Here is a 19,354-nt window from a genome sequence, read left to right on the forward strand (position 1 = left end):
ACATTACTTGCTTCTGGGACTGATGTCCTGTCACATATTTACTAAAACATAATCTTGAAAAGCAACTCAGGAGTTTAGATATTAAGTTATATGAGCACAAAGGGAAAATCAATGTAAATTCTACTAGTTAAAGAGAAATCACAACAGAAATCAGTAAACGATATTGAAACTTGAATTCACGATACGAGTGGATTCAACTGAAACATTCTTTGCTTTCAAAGTCTGTATATATCAAGAACTTATGCCTGCAACTAGATCCTATAGACACAATTTCTGTAAGCAGCTGAAATTTTGTTTGTGGACTTCGGCACAATCCTGTCTACTATATTTCTGATTCTGTGTTTCATTGTTAGGGTTCCCACATAAACCCACTGGTTGGATCTTTTGGCTCCACACATTGTATTACACTAGCAGTCTCTTTATGTACAAGGCTCTCTCCTGCCCCCCACCTGTTGTTTCCCTATCCTCACCTATCTACCTTATTTCCTGATTACCGTACCTTAGGTTCTCTCCACTTTCGCTCACTTCATGGTTTAGCTTTTCTTGGAGACCTTCAGCAAACTGTTTGAGATGGGCCAGCTCCAAGGCCTTCCAGATGGCTTCATCGGAGTATGCATTGAAGGGATCCAAGTTCATCCTCAAAGAACCGGAAAACAACACTGGATCCTAGAAAGATTACATGTGGTAACAAGATGCTGTCATGTTTACCGAAGAGAAATATAGAGCACTCTTAGTTCCAATGATAGCATGTTTAAAACAAATCAATAATAAATAGGTTGACACATTGTTTGAAGCCCCTTCGTAGTGCAGAGGTATCATAAGGAGTCGATAAATTCCTGACTACCAAAGGATGCCACAAATAATATGGTTGTCTCTTATATTTAGATTGCTGTAATAATTGAAAGGCCTTTGTTTACATCAGAGGTCGTCCATAAAAGTTCAGAATGTAGTTGTCTCAATCAATATGTTAAATCTGATAAATGGCTTCACACCGATTATAAATTGAGAGTGAATTGTTGGGGGAAATCTAGAACACAATTGAACCAGTTCTACATGTATTCTACATTTAAAGCAATTTTTTTTATTTCCTTTAGATTCACAAATAATCTCTGGAGCACTCTTGGAAATCTAAGTCAGCTGTACATTTCCACAAGTATTCATATGACTAAAAATGCAGAAGTGCAGTGTCAAATATGTGTATTTGTAAATGTATCACAAGTGTACATTTATTCATTTATTTTAAGGGCACATATATTTTCTCGTGGATAGACCACTTACCTTACATCTTCAGTACATATGGGAGTGTCTATTCTCACCCTTGAAAGCCACTTAATCCTCAGCACTTACTTTGCATGTTTTTCCACGGTGCTAAAGTACATGCATGGGATACAGTAATAGACCCAACCCGTTCTCGGAGGTAGATCTGCACAGACACCCACCCCAGACCCTAAACTTGTGATTGAACCATACTTGTGGAAATCTAGAATTGTCAGATATTTGAAATAGTAACATTCACTCCTTTCCTATTTCTGTGAAGCTAGAAACTGACTTTGCCTTTAGATCTAAGCGAAATTTAAACAAATGTTGTGAATAGGTGCTATGCAAAACAAATTAAAGGTTATACCTATTAACATGACTAAAACAGGCTGACATTGTCTTTTTTTCATCCTGGAAGTATAGTTTGTAACACTAAATCTATGAACACATACATCCTGTCAACTGGAATGTTATGGATGAGGGAAGACAGTCATACAAATTGAACTACTCGAAGGGTGCAGTGATGAGTTGCTTCAGATGCGTCTACTGACAACATTTGGAGACCGACTTTTCCAATTTCTTGTAATATTTTTATGCCGTCAGCATCATTAATTAACATTAACTCCCACCTGTGGGATTATGGTCAGTCGTTGCCTCAGATCGTGCAGCCCAATAGTTGAGATGTCTATTCCATCAATCACCATCTTGCCACCAGCCGCCTCGATTATACGGAAGAGGCAGTTTGTCAGGGATGATTTTCCTGCACCCGTTCTGCCCACAATGCCAATCTGAGGAGAAGGACACCTTGAGATCAATGCAAGAGTTAACCAAGCCTTCAAATGGCTGTTTTCACAGTATAATCTGTTATTTGCAAAATAACTAAACATATGAGGTATTTAGGGTACTAGGGCTGCTCTAACCATAGGGAATGCATGAAAACCTACCCAACCTTCACCTGTTGGACAGGAGTCTACTTTAATTCTGGACATCCTGAGGTGTACTCAGCCATTCCTGGCACTAAATCAGCCACGAGGAAGAGAGGCAATTTTGTATAGATACATGGTTAGATTGGTGCTGCAGAGAAATAATTATGCTTTATACTGGGCCAGAAAATTACATGTTAGTTTAATGTATAAGTTTCATTACATTTTGGGCAGTAAAACCTATGAATGAACTTGGAAAGTTTACCTTGAAAAGGTGACATTAGGAAATCATTTGAGTAGCAAATTAGCTTTTTATATATGGCGACCCCAGATTTTTTGCTTTGTTTAAAATTGCTTTTGTGGCATTTCGACTCTGTGCCCTGTGTCACTGCTATTAGTGCCACACTATATGTGCGCTTGCTTTATTGGTTTCACCCTACAAGTCTATTTAACTTTCCTATAAGGCCATAGTAGATGGCGCTGAAACGTAACTAATAGCATGGAAGATAAACGGCATCACGCACATACATACAACGTATTTGGCTGCCAGAAAACCTACTGCGCTCTGTCTGGGCTTTAGTTTAAAGGCACTCAGATATACATGGTAAAGAAAAGTTCCTTCACCATGTAGGTAAACCAATATTTATATAATAATAAATCACCCCTTAAGTATTCCTGCAAAACCACAAGATAGGGGGTCTAATATATTTTTAAAAGTAGCATACTATCTCATGAAAAAGTGTGCCCGTTTGTGTGACTGAAGGGCCAAACGAAACTTCACAGTGTAGGTTCACCTACATTTTCTAGAGGATAGGCTTAGGTGTAATTAAAATATGTAATGTTATATATCTGTCTGGCAAAATGTTAGCAAAGTTATTTTCATATCCTGATTAAATGGAGAAATCAGCATTTGATAACGTAAGTAGAACATAAATTTATGAAAATGTACTATAGCGTGCCTGAGGCAGAACTACTGTAAAGAGAGTTCTGCCAATTTTCACTCTACCAGAGCTGGAATACACCTACTTAGTTGGAAGAGTTTATAGCCCTGACATTTACCTACATCTGAGCCCAGGATACACAGGGGATGCTCCCTGCTGACCACATAGCACATGCCATTAACTGCTTTTCTGTCTGGATACTTTAGTGACCTAATTTAGGCTAAAAAATCAAATAATGCAAGCATTTTACCTCTTCCTATAGCTATCCTTTGTCTTCCTCCCTCTACGTGCCTTGGTGCAGCAGCCTAAGACAGTACTCTCAATGCACCACTCTGGTCACTCATCAGAAAAGTCTTCATAGACAGGCTACACTGCAATTTAATACTCTGAACTAAGCACTAATGCGCTTCTGTGCCTTATCCGGGGTATGAAGCACTATATAAATGCCAGCGCAATTATAATTGCACCTGGGATCCTAGTGCGTCTCCAGTCAGTTGATCAATTCTTCATGCAGAGACTCAGCGGTCAGTTGAGGTGGAAAATATAAAGAGTGCAATATATGGAGCCCCTCACTCCAATGACAACAGATATAGGAGTATTGGAATAACAAAATGATGGGTGATGGCATTATTATGTAGAGCAACAATGAATAGGACATGGTGGTGGTGTGGGTCCGTACATGGAACTGAAACATTGACATGGCACATTGTATTGTTGAGGGCTAACGTTTTAAGCTCACTATGTTTTTCTTTCATTTGGTACAATAGATGTTGACAACTTAGATGTATTAATACTTAATATGGACTATAATGAGAATCCAGGCGATACTGGAGTTTTTCTGTTTGTTGACACAATAACATTTGTTTTGATATTTCTTTTAATAAGAATCCACATCGAGCCTTAAGCAACTATTTATAAGCAGATATCAGTTGTTACACTGTGGTATTTTCTTTCTGGTAGTTGTATAGTGGACTATAATAAAAACATAAAAATAAATTAAAGGTAAACGGAACCCATCGACAGAATTAGTATCGAGTCAAAAGATGTTAAATAGATTCTTATGCATCATGGTGTAATAACTTATTTCTATAAATAGTTATGTGATTTATGACTAATGATATGGTCTTATTTGTACCATAAGCGAGGCCCCTGAAAGCATCATAGATTTGTTCAGATATTTAAATATAGTCATAGAAGACGTGGTTAACACAACAAATAGAGAGAATAACAGAAGTAAAAATAATATGGTGCGCACGCAGGTAAGTCGACTATTAGGGTGATCCTCTTGGAATATAGTTGATTAAAGTTAAGGAGTCTTTTGGGCAATATTACAAGGGCAGCAGAGAACAGAGAGCACATGTTGCTGTATGTACAGAGGCCAGCAGTCCACGTTGCTTATTCATTCAGGGCACTTTGTTGAGCATTGTAGTAACAAACGCTCTTGAATCAGGTGTTTGTGGACCACAAGTCAGAGACAGAAAGTAGAATAGTGGCTCTAATCAAGCTGAATTTAAGTCATCTGGCTTATCGTTTAAATGTCTGCTTTGAAACAGACTCCTCTGCCGTGGGTGGGGCAAGGACAAGAACAGAAGCATGTTCTATTGGCAGCAAAATAAGCATAGCTTGCTCATTACATTTTAGGTAAGGTGTATACAGTGCAGGGTGGATGGCAATGATGGGTGTTACCCCTCAAAAATATGCAGTATTTCCAGACTGTGCCAGTGTTAAGGTCCCTAGCATATGTGCAATATATTTATACTAATGGAATGTTTCTAAAGCCATGTCAGTCCAAACAAGCATTAGCAAAGCCAAATAGGTCCGGTATTTGCAGCCAGCCTTTGAGCTCGTCAATTCTTATTTTGTCATGATTTTTTGTAAAACCTTTTTATGCGGGAAGGTGCCAGGTGCTCACCAATATAAACAAAAATGGGGCAAAAGCAAAATATGTTTTAGTCTTAAAAAAAAGAAAAATCACACGTTGGCTATAGTAGTCCCCGACAATGAAGGGAACTACTTTTAGTGTGGATGTGTTCCTTGAGAAAGAGCAGACTGCTGCCAGTCACAGTGAAGATAGCCCATTGTCCCATCGTGGTTGCTGTAATAGGTGGAAGAAAAATGTTAATGACAGTAGACAAGTGAACGAAAAGGGCTGACTGAAAGCCAATACAAATAAGTATAGAACATGTAGAACTGTAGTCAAATCAAACGTGTTGGCTAACATCCTGCCAAGGAAATCTGTATTAGCACAATTCAACTAACACGTCTGTACTAACAAGTCTATCGTTCTCAGATAATCCCCAAAAGTGGGATATTCTTCTGATTCACTAATCGACACTTCATAATGCCACCTTTCTGGAAATTTTAATTACTCACCTTCTCATTGCTCTGAATGTCACAAGATATTCCATGCAACACTAGGTCCAATTCTGGGCGGTACCGAACCTTAAAGTCAATGAACTGGATCTCCCCTTTGTCTGGCCAGTTTTGTGGAGGGCGATGATCTGTCACCCATCGTGCCTGAAATATCATACAAACAATTACTACAGATCTTGAGGCCCCAGTTTCCACCACTTCCAGTGAGACAAGCTTACAGGTTAAATCCCTCTACCATTAAAGACCCACCATCTAACCATCATGTCTCTGGTGGAAAAAGGGGTTACTTAAAGACCCACCTGAGTTGGAGGCCCTGCCCTTCGGCCTTCCAAATTTAGGTTTCAAGCAAAAAGTTGAAGACTCCTGCTGTGGACAGGATCTAAACTGGATAACCTAGATAGGGTGTCCTCATTTTATTTTGAATATAAAGGGGCCTGAAGTGAGACCAGAGGGTCATAATATCAAACTTTCACAAAGGAAGATACAAGGAAGTTCAGCAGTTATTGAACAAAGAATGCATGATGGATTAGAATTACAGTTTACAAATGTGCTTAAACTAATTTCGGGAATATACCAGAAATTTAAAAAGCAGAACCTCTGAAGCGACTGAGGATCAGAGTTACTAAGCCCTTGCATTAAGAGTTACTATGCCACGCAAAGCCACCTTATGTGGTGTAGTAAATCCAGAATAATGTGAGGTACTGCAAATCACTGCTTTGGGAAGATGTTCCACTGGTGGAGCATGGATGTTCCCGTGCATGCACCCATGGATTTGGACACAATCTCAGATATAGTAAGGATAGTAATCTCAGATATAATAAGGATAGTAAACATGGGATTGCACCAAAATGGTATGCCTTCCTACCAGAGGTGTAACCAGGAGAATTATTTTTATTTTGTCTCGTTTTTTCCTCTTTCTACATGTGTTGCCTTCTGCAGCACACATAGAAAGAGGAAAATGCCTGTAAGGATTGTTTTCTGTGCAGGAAGGTGTCCCTTCTTGCCCAAAACAATCCTAACATAGGCAACTCTTGCACCGTTGGCACTAGGCAGTACTCAGTCCGCCAGCATAGGGAGACAGCTGGAATGTGTCATGTCTCAGTGGGTATGATGCATTCCTGCTCTCTCCCTGTCACGCAGAGAGTTGTGTTGCTGCGTTGCATGATATTTTGATAAATCTGGCAGTCAGCAATCAGCAACGATACTGAAATGATTCTACCCATTCACTACACCTCTAGTGCCCCAGTGGTGATCGAGGAGGGTACTGAATTCTACACTTGGGTTCGCATGTGCACACTGCTTTTGAGTGAGCACACTCTATTAATCTCATTGTGAAGTGGCCACTCTTCCAGATTGATGGCCCAGCAATGAATAAGGCAACCATAACATTACCATGAAGTCTTGTTTATTCCCTTCTTACCTCATTCTCCACCTCGATGTACTCATGGACTCGCTCCACGGCTACTATGTTGGTCTCCAGTTCTGAGGTCATCCTCACCAACCAATTCAGTGTCTGAGTTACCTGTGATTGACACATGCAATAGCAAATAACTCCCAGGCAAAGGGACCACCACTGACACCAGTAAATAGAATTTCAATATGCAGCACGTCCATAAAAAATGGCAGTCATTTTATAGCACTTCATGCTGGATGGAAATGCGATGAGGAGATATTCTTGCACTCAGCATTATATTACCAACAAATAACGTTTTCCACGTGAGAACATTGGACAAAAGACCAACATGAAAAGCACAAAGACTATATAGACAACTGATTATTGAACACACCATTGTACCCAATTGACAGTTGTTTTGTGGTTGTCACTCACATTTAGAGCAGAAGAAATGGACAGACCAACAATTCCGCCATTAAGTGTTCCTCTGGCAAGCACAGCGAAAAGAGCAGCAAAAAAGACAGTGAGGTTTCCAAGAAACTCCAGGCGAATGGCCAGCCACCTGCAGGAAGCAAAAAACAACATGAAACTGACTTTCTATTTACCAGCAGGTATTTTCTCCTTCACCCCAAGACAACCTGATCCTCACCTGTTATTATCGTACGTTCATTGTCGTTTTAGATGCAAAAGAGTTGCAAATTGCATAAACGAACATTTTTAGCATTAATATTTTGTTAACGTCGCATAACAAATTAATATGTACACTAAAATAGGTTTAAAAATCTAATTTCATACATTTAAATGTTATTGAATAGCAGCCTTCTTAAGACATCAACCCCAGGGAGTAAACCAGACCGCCCGACTCCGTCCTGAAGGAAGAATGCTGAATACTACACGGTTAAAAGAAAAGAAGTTAATATCCAGAAAAGCTCTTGCAAAGAAAGCGGACTAATTTTAAAACGCAGGAGAACCCTGCAGTTTTACATTTTACAAATGACACAAACACTGACTTTTCCTGCAAAACGAAGGGGCATATTTTACAAGGGGTCTGCGCCACTGGAATGTCACTTTTACTGACGTTCTTCTGGTGCAATTACCTGCACTATATTTACAAAGTGGCGTTAAGCCAATTTTTGTGGCTTAACGCCGATTTGTAAATATGTTACCCTTTCACACAAGTATCAGCGTGACAGGGGCATGGAATGGGTGTTGCTGTGGGTGCTCCACACCCATTGCTTTTTGACACTGCCTCAGATGTACAAGTCGGTGTAAATCTGAGGCAGTGCCATGCAATAGCAGGCGTTAGAATGGCTCTACGAGGAGAAATTATTTTATTTCTCTTCGTTTTTGCTTTTTCTGTGTGTGCTGCATTCTACAGCACAAATAGAAAGAGCAAAACGCTATTAATGATTGTTTATGTGCAGGAAGGTATATCTTCCTGCACATAAACAATCCTTCCCTGCAACACAGGCACCCTTGCACTATGGCACAAGGGTGCTAGGCAGCTATTTTTAGCGCCAGCTGCTATGGAAAACAAAGGGGTGCGCTGAATTGTTGTAAATACGGTACATCCCTGCATTTTGGGAATGGCAGAACGCAGCGCTGCACAATATGCTGCAGCTCCGCGCTCCTCCATTTCCTTGTAAATATGCCCCTAATTTTATAACTAAAAACATAAATATATCGGAGAATGTGTAAGCGAGGATTTAGTTAATCTATTTCCAGTGACTTATGAGCGGATAAGTGATTTGAAATAACTTTAAGAGAACTCCTTTTTTGTTTTTGTGTGAGTTATTGTATTGGCCTTGATATAAAATGAGTAATACTGCAGGAAACACAATATCAGTTAATTTCAACTGGAGACATTGAAAATATGCGTATGTTTCACATTGATCACGTGGGTAGGCTAATAATAACACAAATTCTATTCTTAGGTTGGGTGGCGGGCCTTAGGTAAACTCCACTTTCTGGCTGAGTTTGCACAGTTTTTACCCACTCCATGGTCCACTTGGAGCACAAAGTTTCAAAAAAACTCCACCAATCACTGCGTAGCTGGGTTTTTTCTCGCCCACAACTCGCCAACACTAAGTTGGTGAGCGAGAAAATCGAGTGCTAGACTAGCTCCCGGTTATATTTCTCAACTTAGTGCTTTTCCTGGATGCATGCTGAATACACTAGACTGGAGAGTGAGGGGCAGACTGGCAGGGGGGGGGTCATATGAGCTATGATGGCAGTCATAGGGGCTCTGGTACTAACGGAGGCTATAACAGCTAGTAGAGAAGCACTGGTGACTACTGCAGTAGGACAAGGGTTTGGGATGGCCAGTTGAGAGTTTGTAAGCATTAGTTCAAGGCTGAGTAAATGTCTCGGTCTCTTGTAGTCTCTGAGGGTCAGGAGACAGTAACTTATGGTGGGATTGGGGCAGTTAAAAGGGTGTCTTTGGAAAGACGGAGGACCAATAGAGATGGGGTGGGCAGGAAGCTCCGCTCCTCTGATGGAGTTCGTGAAGTTTTTCCCACTTTGCACTCCACTTGGAGCGTAGAATAAAAAAAAACCTCAGCCATTCACCACGTGTGGAGTTTATTTCTCGCATGCAACTCACCAAAGTTAAGTTGGTGAGCCAAAGCAAGAAAATCAAGTGCTAGACCGTCTCCCAGCAAGATTTCTCAACACGGGCTGTCGCAGCAGGTCGCTACTGCTCGCGTTAAGAAAGCTGTAGCTCACGTTGAAAAAGCTGAGTTCGATATAAAATCTACTCGAGCAGCAAAAAGAAGCAGCACCCTCTGTTGCACTGCGAGGTGCTGTTCATACTGATTTTAAAGTGCAGGACAATCTCCAGGCGCTAAAAATCAGAGCAAGCAGCGCAATGTATCGAACTATGTTGCTCGCAGAATACACAGAATCTTGTTGAGTTTTTTAGGTAGCTCCATACAATAGAGGGGCAATTGACAGACTCCCCCCCTCTATGCATGGCTGCACAGGTAGCATAACATGAGCTCAAATCTCAGGCAGGACTTTCTGAGAGCTTGCTGAAAACTTGCACATAGATGGCTTAGGTCTAACTTGGGATATCTTAGATGTCCATGTAAAGTGGCACTACCTGTGCCAAGGGCCTGTAATTTAAAAGCTTCCAGTGGGCCTGCAACACTGTGTCTCGGGCCTACCACTACAGCCTGTGTATATGCAGTGTTAAACTGCAATTCCGACCTGCAAAAATAAACCTTTTTCCCCAGGTGCAAACCTTCCTTTTAATACATAACAGTCACCCCTAAGGTAGGCCCTGGACAGCCCCAAGGGAAGGGTGCAGTGTATTTAAAAAGTGAGACATGTACTTTTAAGTTATACATGTCCTGGTAGTGAGAACCCCTTAAATTCATTTTTGACTACTGCAAGGCATACCTCCCCATAGGATAAGATTGGAATTACTTTATTACATTTTATAAGTGTAATTTCCAAATGGGAACAGATAATACCATCATGTTTGGTGTCTCTGGAGGCAATTTAGAATCCTACCTTATGGTGGAGTCGGATTCTAAATTGCAAGTCTGAAAATGCAACTTTTAGAAAGTTGCCACTTTCTTGCCTTAGCCATTTGATGCCTGCAGCATGCCTTTGGGTCACATGACTGCGTGAGGGTGACAGTTTGGCTTTGTGTACTTTTCCTAGAAAACCCCACACAATGGGGAGCAAAGGCGTGGCTGTCAGGATGGGGGGGAGCTGGACTCAGCCCCACTTAGACTCGAATAGAATGAGTCTTAGCTACACACAGGGCTGCACACCCTCTGTAGTTAATCAGGGCTAAGAAGGAAGGGCATCTGTGCACTTCAAAAGCATGCCTATAGAAGCTTTTCTCCACTGCAAAGGCACAACTGGGTATAAATAGTGGACCTCAGACAGCACCAATTCAGTACACTTCTGGACCTGTGAATACTCTGGCTGGACGAAGGACTGCTGTGCTGCTACAAGAACTGCCACTCTGTTGGACCGCTGCGCTGAAGGAACTTCTCCCTACTGTGCTGACCTGCTGCCCTCTTGCCTAGGTGAGAAGGACTGAACCTGCATCTCGCCAACCCAGAATAAAGAGTGACTCCAAGGGCTAGTTGACTGGCCTTCCTGTCTAAAACCTCAGGGACATAACAGGCTTACAACAACCTTGCCTCTGCAGCTGGACTCTCCCATCTGTGAGTCTCTCCTGCCAAGTGGTGCCACCGTATTCCTGGACCCTTGGAAGTGGGTTTAAGGTGCTCTGCCAGCCTCTGTGGATTCAGCAGAACTGATGCTTCTCCTCTGCTGTAAAGCACAAACCAAAGCACATCTGATGCATCTCTGCTGCTGCGTTGATTAGACCCATCGCACAGACCTGCATTGCATCACAGCTCTTTGGAACCGCTGCATCGTCCCGACTGCGCAAAGCATCCACAATGCAGGCTCTTGCATTCCTCGCTGATGGCAGACTCGACAACGATGCCAGACTCTGCATTGCAGCCTCACAGCTTCTCAGAACTGGTGCTCAACGCATCTTCGACGCGGATCCTTGCAACGCTACCTAAACCAGGAACTAACGTACTTTGCTCAGCTGGATCCCTGTAGCCAGCTCACACTCCATTGCGGTTAGCCTGGGGTTATGACTTCGTCCCGGTCTGGCGGTACCAGATATCCACAGTTGGTGCTTGTGCTTTTACTAGCTATTTTTACTCAAATCTTTGAAAGTGAATATATAAGTTCAGTTGGTGAATTTTAATGTTTTGGTCTTGTTTTTTTTTTTTAAAGAACGTTTTATTTTTCTTACTTGGTGTGGGATCCTTTTTGTGTGGTGTTTTTCATTTAAATATTGCTTAAAGTGTTGCATAAATACTTTACACATTGCCTCTAAGTTAAGCCTAACTGCTCTGTACCAAGCTACCAGATGGTTGAGCACCGGCTAATTTAGGGTTGGCTTGTGTCTTACCCTGACAAGGATTGTGGTTGCTGCTTGACCAGGGCTCACACTCCTGTTAAACAACAACCCCATTTTTCACACTAAGATATTATAAGAAATAGCTAAGAATCGGTAGGAGATTACAGGTAACCTCAGATGGAAATTTGGAGGTGCTCCTAGCAGCCAACTGAGGTTGAATGAGTGTAGACTGAGGATTACAGTGGCAGTTGAGGTCTCTGGAGAATGAAAGGAGATTTGGGGCAATTAAGGATGCCAGACTGTACTCTCCTTGAGGTAAAGCGAATCACAAGTTATACTCCTTTTAACGGGTAATATCATTCCACAACCAGAATTACCAAGTGATTTTAGGCTGGTTTTGCCCTGTTTTGTGGGGTTTACCCGTTTTATTTATTTATTTTATTTATAAAGTTTTGTATAGCACGAACATGACCATAGCGGGTATCAGAGGGCTTTACATGAAGGAAGGTAAAGAATAAATTGAACTAGGAATATAGTCACATATAAGTATGACAGAACAACATTGAAAATAAACAGAGTAATAAGTTGATCTCTTAAAAATAGTCAGTGATGAGGAGGTCAAGTATTGCTTCTTTTTTGAGGGAGGAGGTAGATAAAATTAGGCGAATATCCGGTGGCAGAGCATTCCATATCTCAGGTGCAACAACTGATAAAGCTCATAAACCCATTTTCTTTTTATGGCAACTTTGAGGTTTCAGAAGCAGGGAGCTTGCACTTTGCTAATGTCTGCAGCCCATTGATTTGTCAAGCTTTTGGGCCAGATATCTGGGGGGTATTGAAATGTAGGGCATTATGAGTCATGCAGGTAATATTTAGTGGAGATTTTAGAGCCAGGAAAATGTGATTTTGTCTATTTGTTCCAGAGATAAGTCTGGCTGCTGCATTAAGGGAGGCTCTAGGGGGGGCAAACTTGTATCGAGGTAGGCCGCATAGTGTGGCGCTACCATAATCCAGTCTGGCCAACACAAAAGCTTGGAACGCTTGCTTTAGGTCCTCATGTGGGAGGTAGGGTTTAAGTTTCTGTAGAATGTTCATCTGGTAATTTTCCCCTTTAGTGATTGTGCTAATGTGATCCTGCATATTCAGATGTTTGGCCAATGTAATTCCCAAGGATATAGCAGAGTCTATGATGCGAGGAGAGCAGTTGAGCGCTGCAAGATGTATCATCCAAAGATCATTCTTGGGGTTGTTATTCGCGGGCGAGATGAGAAGGAATTCAGTTTTGGCAGCGTTGAGCCTGCAATGGTTATCTGTGAGGCAAAGATGAGTGTTTTGCAAAGTAGAGTTGAGGGATATAAAGTCCTCTGGGGAGGCGATTTTGAGATTCATCTGCGTGTCGTCTGCATACATGTGATAATGGATGTTAGCGGATTTTAGGGAGTTTGCTAATGGTTCCAGGAATAGATTGAAGAGAATGGGTAAGAGAGCGGATCTCTGTGGAACACCAAGAGTGATCGCGTGGGGCTTGGAGAGGGATTTATTCATTTTAACTCTCTGGGATCTGTTTTGGAGGAATGAGGAAACCCATTGCAGGACGATCCCTGATAAGCCCATTCTTTGTGCTAGTTGGTTCAGTAGGCTATCACCCGTCTTTTACCAACTGTTAGTTGGCAGAGGTATGTATCTTTGACCAAAGAGGGACCCTTGCGTCTAGTCATGGTAAGGGGGTACACTCCTAAAATAACACCTGCTCAACCCCTTGGTAGTTTGGCACGAGCATACAGGCTTATCTCAGAGGCAATGTGTAAAGCATTTGTGAACATATTCAGTAACCCAGTGACAACACTACAGATGGACACCACACAAGTTGTAGTATAAAAATAAGTATATTTATATAGACTTAACACAAGATCACAAACAAAAATCCACAAATACTGTACTTTAAAAATGGTAGAATTAGATGGTAAATGCGACACTTTAAGTTCAATGTACCTTTGGATGCATAACGCTAGACTACGAAAGTGTTGCAGGGAAGGTGATGCAATGGTTCCTTACATGCAAGAACGGTGATGTGTCGGCTCCCTACTGATGCGTAGGGGAGGCGTCGGTTCTTCTCGGCGTGGGGAGGAGATGTGTTGGTTTCTTACTGCGCTTACGTGGCGATGCGACCAGCAGCGCCGTGATGCGATGAAGATCCGGTGCAATGAAACAAAAATGCCGTCTTCTCCTTGATGCGACATGATGCGTGCATGCCCGACAGCCATGCAGGGACTCAGCGATTCTTCTGAGCAATGACAGGCCCTGCGAAACGGCTCTCTGGTGATGCGACGGTGTCTGATGCGACAGCGACACTCTTCTCTGGTGATGCGAGACGCTTCATCGATGCAATGCGACAGCTGCAGCAGCGACACCCTTCTTCAGTGATGCGATGACAGCTGCTGCGTCGGGGACATGCTTCCCGATGATGCGACGGCATCTGATGCGACAGCAACACTCTTCTCCGGCAATGCAAGGCGCTTCTGCGAGGCAAAGTGACAGCGGAGACACCCTTCTTCAGTGATGTGACTCCAGCAGCTGCGGCGGCGACACTTCTTCTTCGTGAGTCGCGCTTCCAGCTCCTTGCCACACGCAGTCTCTCAGAAAGCCAAACACAACTGCAGGCACTTCCAAAGAACTCTTGGGGAGCTGGTGGGTGAAGTCTGTTGTCCCTGAGACTTCAGCAGGAAGCAAGCTCTATCTCAAGCCCTTGGAGATCTTTCACAAGTTGAATAAAAGTAGCACTTTCTCCTTTCTTTGGCAGTCAGGCAACCACTGCAGGCCAATCCCCCAGATAGCACTCCGCTTAGGGATAGTCTCTTGCTCAGTTCCTCTTGTTCCTCTCCTCAGCAAAGGTTTCTTCTTGTTTCTCAAAACTGACCTAAAATTCTGGGCGTCTGGGTCCCCCTCTTTTATCCTCATTTTCGCTTTGTTCTCTGAAGGCTGCGAGGCCTTTGCCTAGTTCAAACCGGTTCTGGTCAGTCCTGGAGCACTTTGTTGACAAGACTCCTTCTTTCCTTTCACAGAGCAGGCCAGGGACATCAGACACACCACAGGAGGTGGAGCCAGCATTGTGGAGGGAGGGCACAGTCCTATTCAGGTCCCAGGTGCAACTCCTCCCACCCATCTATGTGCATATCTCTCTATTCAGCCCTGTGCTGACTCACCCTGTCTCCTGGAATCCCCCAGCCCCTGTCACTGAAACTCCAGACAAGGAATACACAACCTAGCCGAGGCAAGCTTGGAATGTTAGGCAAGAAAAGACCTTCTTTCTAAAAGTGGTATTTTAAAACACAGAATGTAAAAACCACCTTCACTAAAAGCTATATTTTATCATTCTGAGTTCATGCATACTAAACTCGAATTTCTACCTGGTTCCCTGAGTCAGTTAGGATTATAAGATGTTATAATCAAACTACCCAATCTGGCCTATGGGGAACAGGTAGCCGTGCAATAGTGAAAAACCAAAATGGCTGTAATTCACTATTAGGACGTGCCACACACACCAGGGCATGTCCTACCTTTTACCTACCATGCACCCTGCCCTTGGGCCTACCATAGGGGTGACTAATATGCAGAAAAGGGAAGGTTTAGGGACTGACAAGTGGGTGCACTCGCCCAGTCAACATGGCAGTACCAGACTGCACACAGGCTCTGCGATGGCAGACCTGAGATACACTTTTACAGGCTGCTTCTGTGGGAGGCACAACCAGTGCTGCAAACCCAACAGCAGCATTTGGTGTACAAGCCCTGGATGCACTGGGGTCTGACAAGTAAATCAAACCAGCCAATTATGGAATCACTAATCCATACATCAATTTACCATAGGGAGAGCATACACACTTTAGCACTGATCAGCAGTTGTAAACTGCCCAGAGTCATAAAACAGCCAACAACAGGTCAGAAAAAGTACAGAAGGAAGGCAAAAAGTTCAGGGATGACGCTGCAAAAAGGGCCAAGTCCAACATAACTGTCATTAGCAGGTGATAGATTAGAGTGGAAGGCTGGTGCGGAAATATGTTGCCATGCCACACAGAGGCCTGGCTTGGCGAGCAATGTCTGCTGCCCCCAGGGTGCTGGAGAGGCTAGATGGGGGTTATTTTCTGTCTGTAGCCCCTCTCCAGCTGTGGGTTTAAAGGGTGCCACTCTACACTTGGTGAAAAACCTGGTCTAGTGCTTCCTGACACAGTAATGTTTGGTTGGTAAAGAACAGATAACTTGTAGTTGATTGGATCTAAATTACCTTAGGGAATATTGCTACAGAAAGCTCTTAATGGGGCCCTAAGACTGAACGTTGCTCACCAATGTGTCTTAGCGCTGATCTGCAAGACCAAACCACAGGAGGTACCCGTAGGCCCAGTTGAGACCTGGGTAATAAGTGTATGTAACAATGAACAGCGTCTCAACAGATGATACTTAAAGACAGTCACCTGCGCAGTTGACCTTTGTCATGAGCACAAGTGCACAAGTTTGTACAGGTTACACGTACATTCAATGTATTACAGTGCATTCTTTTCCCCACTGTGTTTGAATACAGACTGCTCTGTGCATATAGTGCAATAACGTTTCATGCCTCCCTGTTTCCTTTTTTCTTGCAACTGATGTGCTTATTTTTAAAAAAATGTCTTTAAGTATCACCTGTTAAATCAGTGCAGAATTTACACACACTGATCTGATAAGCTAACACAATCTTCTCCTGCAGAACATCCCTGTAGTTAGTAAAGGAACTGTACAGTGCTCCGTCACTGCACATTCTGCCTGATCGGTAGCGGAATGTCCTCCCCGTGTTAAGTACGAAGGCCAGAGTATGGACATTCATGTTACTGAAACAAACTAAAATGGATGATTTCAAAAGTTCATCTGACTGCTTTTGCAGCACCTAAGAACAAAAGTGCCCATATCCCAACTAAACACAGCCTTTCACATGACTCAGGAAATATTGAAACAAGCATTGCCCAATGCCAGTAAGTCTGGCGTATAACTGAAAGTGCCTTTTAAGTTCCAGTTTGGTTTAAGCACTCAGTACTTTATCATACACACACTCTATCACTCATCCTAACACTCATGCATCCATTCATCCACCCACTGACCCATTCTCACATGCACCCACTCAACCATCCACAATAGACAACAAGGATAAACTGAAAAACATATGCAAGATAAGTTGAAAGAGTGAAAGTATAAACAAAAATGCTGCTGCTTTTAAATTTGATGGCCATATGCTGATAATGCATGGGATTCTGTAATCCCTGTATGAATGGCAGGCGCTACTTTCTTTATAAACGGCGACCTGTGACACACCAAGTCACTGATTATAAAGAAAAGACGTCAGGACTCGACTATTATAAGGTTATTACAGTCACGTTCTGAAGTCCCAATGCCTGCTGCCAGAGCCAGCAGCCCATGTGAATGGCTGGTCAGGTCATGGAGCATAATTAAAGCAGCTGTATAAATCAATAAATGGAAATGCTGCTTTTCTTTCTTCTGCCCTATTTGAATAGCTTACTATGACCAGAAGTGAGAATATATTTATTTTTTGCACTTCTTAGATAGAGAAAAGCTGGACTCTTTCTGCATATTTCTACACGTACCAAACTTCAGCAGTTGTTTTTCTTTTTTTTTTCCAAAACTGACTTGTATTGAACTGTTTCTAATATCTATTAGCAACAAATATCTAACAGGTTTTTGATATGCTTAATTTTGCACTCGAGATTTTATTTGTATTCTTCGTGTTTGGAAACATGCTCGCTATTTGGTATGAAAGAGCTATGCACTGAGGTTTTAAATGGTTTGTGGGAAAGGTGATGGTGTGACCATTAATTAAACGAGATAAAGCACCCCCTGGCACACATGATGAGGATATTGAACCTCACCTTGGAGTTCCATAACCTTATAAAAGAGCTCAGCCTTCGGCCTTGTTCCTCCATATGGTTTTAGAACTCCTCAGTGACTTGCAATATCTTCATCATGTACGGCAGGGGTGTATTTTATTCCATATTTAAAGGGCATAAGTAGAAAAATTAACCATAGCAGTGGGTGATCACAATGGAATGGTTTTGTGTATAGTGTATAATTGCTTTAAAGTTCCAACATCACTGCCACAGTTAGTAAAAGCAACAAGCCGGCCACACTGGAATGGTAAACAATAATATGCTATGTACAGTACTAATCCAATGTGGCCTCTCAGCAAACACTACACTGGGTGAAAGGCTTACATTTTGGTATAGAACTATCCATAGATTATCGTTGTACCGATCCATGATAGCTGACTGACATGCTTCCAAATTTGATGGCGATCTTGGTAAAAAACAATCCCATAACAAAAAGCCTGGTTTATAAACAGTAACAGCGCAGGATGTGTCACGCAGCAGATTAAATTGACTGTAAACGTGTGGTCCAGTATCACTGTCTGAGGAGCTGCTAGGTGCTCTAAAAAGAACACAAACTAAAAAGGAGAAGGAAAAATCAAAGGCGACCTTTAAGAGATAAAATCGCTCGCGGCTGAAACTGGGACAATCCCCCGGCCCCGACGGGTACCCGGCGGTGTTCTACAAAACGTTCTGTCACCAGGTGGCCCCCATTCTGCGAGACTTGTTTAACTCCTTTGCCCAACCTGGCACGATTCTGGCGGACCTCTTGGAAGCCTCGATCTCGGTGATACCGAAACCCGGATGGGACGCCACCCGCTGTAGCTCGTATAGACCGATTTCGCTATTGAACATTGACTTCAAATTATACACGAGCATCCTGGCAGGACGGTTGCCGCCATACATGCCACAACTGGTAGAGCCGGACTAGGCCGGCTTCATACCCCAGCGCCAAACCAGCGACAACACTAGGCGAGTCCTCCACCTAATTGAAGCAGGGTCGCGCGTGCGACACGACTGCATGCTGTTGACCATAGATGCCGAGAAGGCCTTCGATAGGGTTCACTGGCCCTATCTTGAACAGGTCTTGCACCTCTTTGGTTATGGGGATGTTCTATGTACCCGTACCCTGAATTGCTATAGGATGCCTAATGCGGTGGTACGTGTCAATGGGCATACGTCACTCCCGCTTCCCGATTGGCAGAGGGACGAGACAGGGGTGCCCCCTTTCCCCTGTCTTGTTCGCGCTCTATATGGAGCCGCTAGCACAAAGGATACGGCAACACGCACTTATCACAGGAATCAAATTTGGGACACACACAAGATTAGCCTGTACGCAGACGATATCTTACTTTCCCTCACCAACCCCGTCCAATTGCTCCGAGCTCTCTTTATGGAACTGCACACTTTCGCACTGGCGTCCGGGTTCAAGATAAACACAGACAAATCGCTTGCCCTTAATATCTCCCTCTCGGCCGAGACGTTAGCAACGGTTCAGGAGGAGCACTCTATACAGTGGTCCGACTCTACAGTCCCATACCTGGGGGGTCCTACTGGGCCCCTCCATCCCAGCCACCGTCGAAGCTAACTATGCCAGACTCCGCGCACAACTCCGTGGAGAACTCCGGAGATGGAAACGTCAATCCCTCTCCTGGCTGGGGAGGATA

General features: G+C 43.1%; 1 protein-coding gene across 1 annotated transcript in view; it reads right to left on the reverse strand.

Moving 5' to 3' along the window:
- ABCC2 (ATP binding cassette subfamily C member 2) overlaps positions 1–19,354 on the reverse strand; it is a 678,688-nt gene that overhangs the window by 4,832 nt on the left and 654,502 nt on the right. Inside the window, exons 25-29 of the mRNA XM_078643538.1 lie at positions 7,323–7,449; positions 6,915–7,016; positions 5,495–5,638; positions 1,887–2,045; positions 500–666 (exon numbers count right to left, since the gene is read on the reverse strand). Coding sequence (XP_078499664.1) covers positions 500–666; positions 1,887–2,045; positions 5,495–5,638; positions 6,915–7,016; positions 7,323–7,449 — 699 coding nt within the window. The remainder of the gene's footprint in view (positions 1–499; positions 667–1,886; positions 2,046–5,494; positions 5,639–6,914; positions 7,017–7,322; positions 7,450–19,354) is intronic.

The sequence above is a fragment of the Lissotriton helveticus genome, chromosome 5_1, assembly GCF_964261635.1.
Source record: "Lissotriton helveticus chromosome 5_1, aLisHel1.1, whole genome shotgun sequence".
Classification (NCBI taxonomy): domain Eukaryota; kingdom Metazoa; phylum Chordata; class Amphibia; order Caudata; family Salamandridae; genus Lissotriton; species Lissotriton helveticus.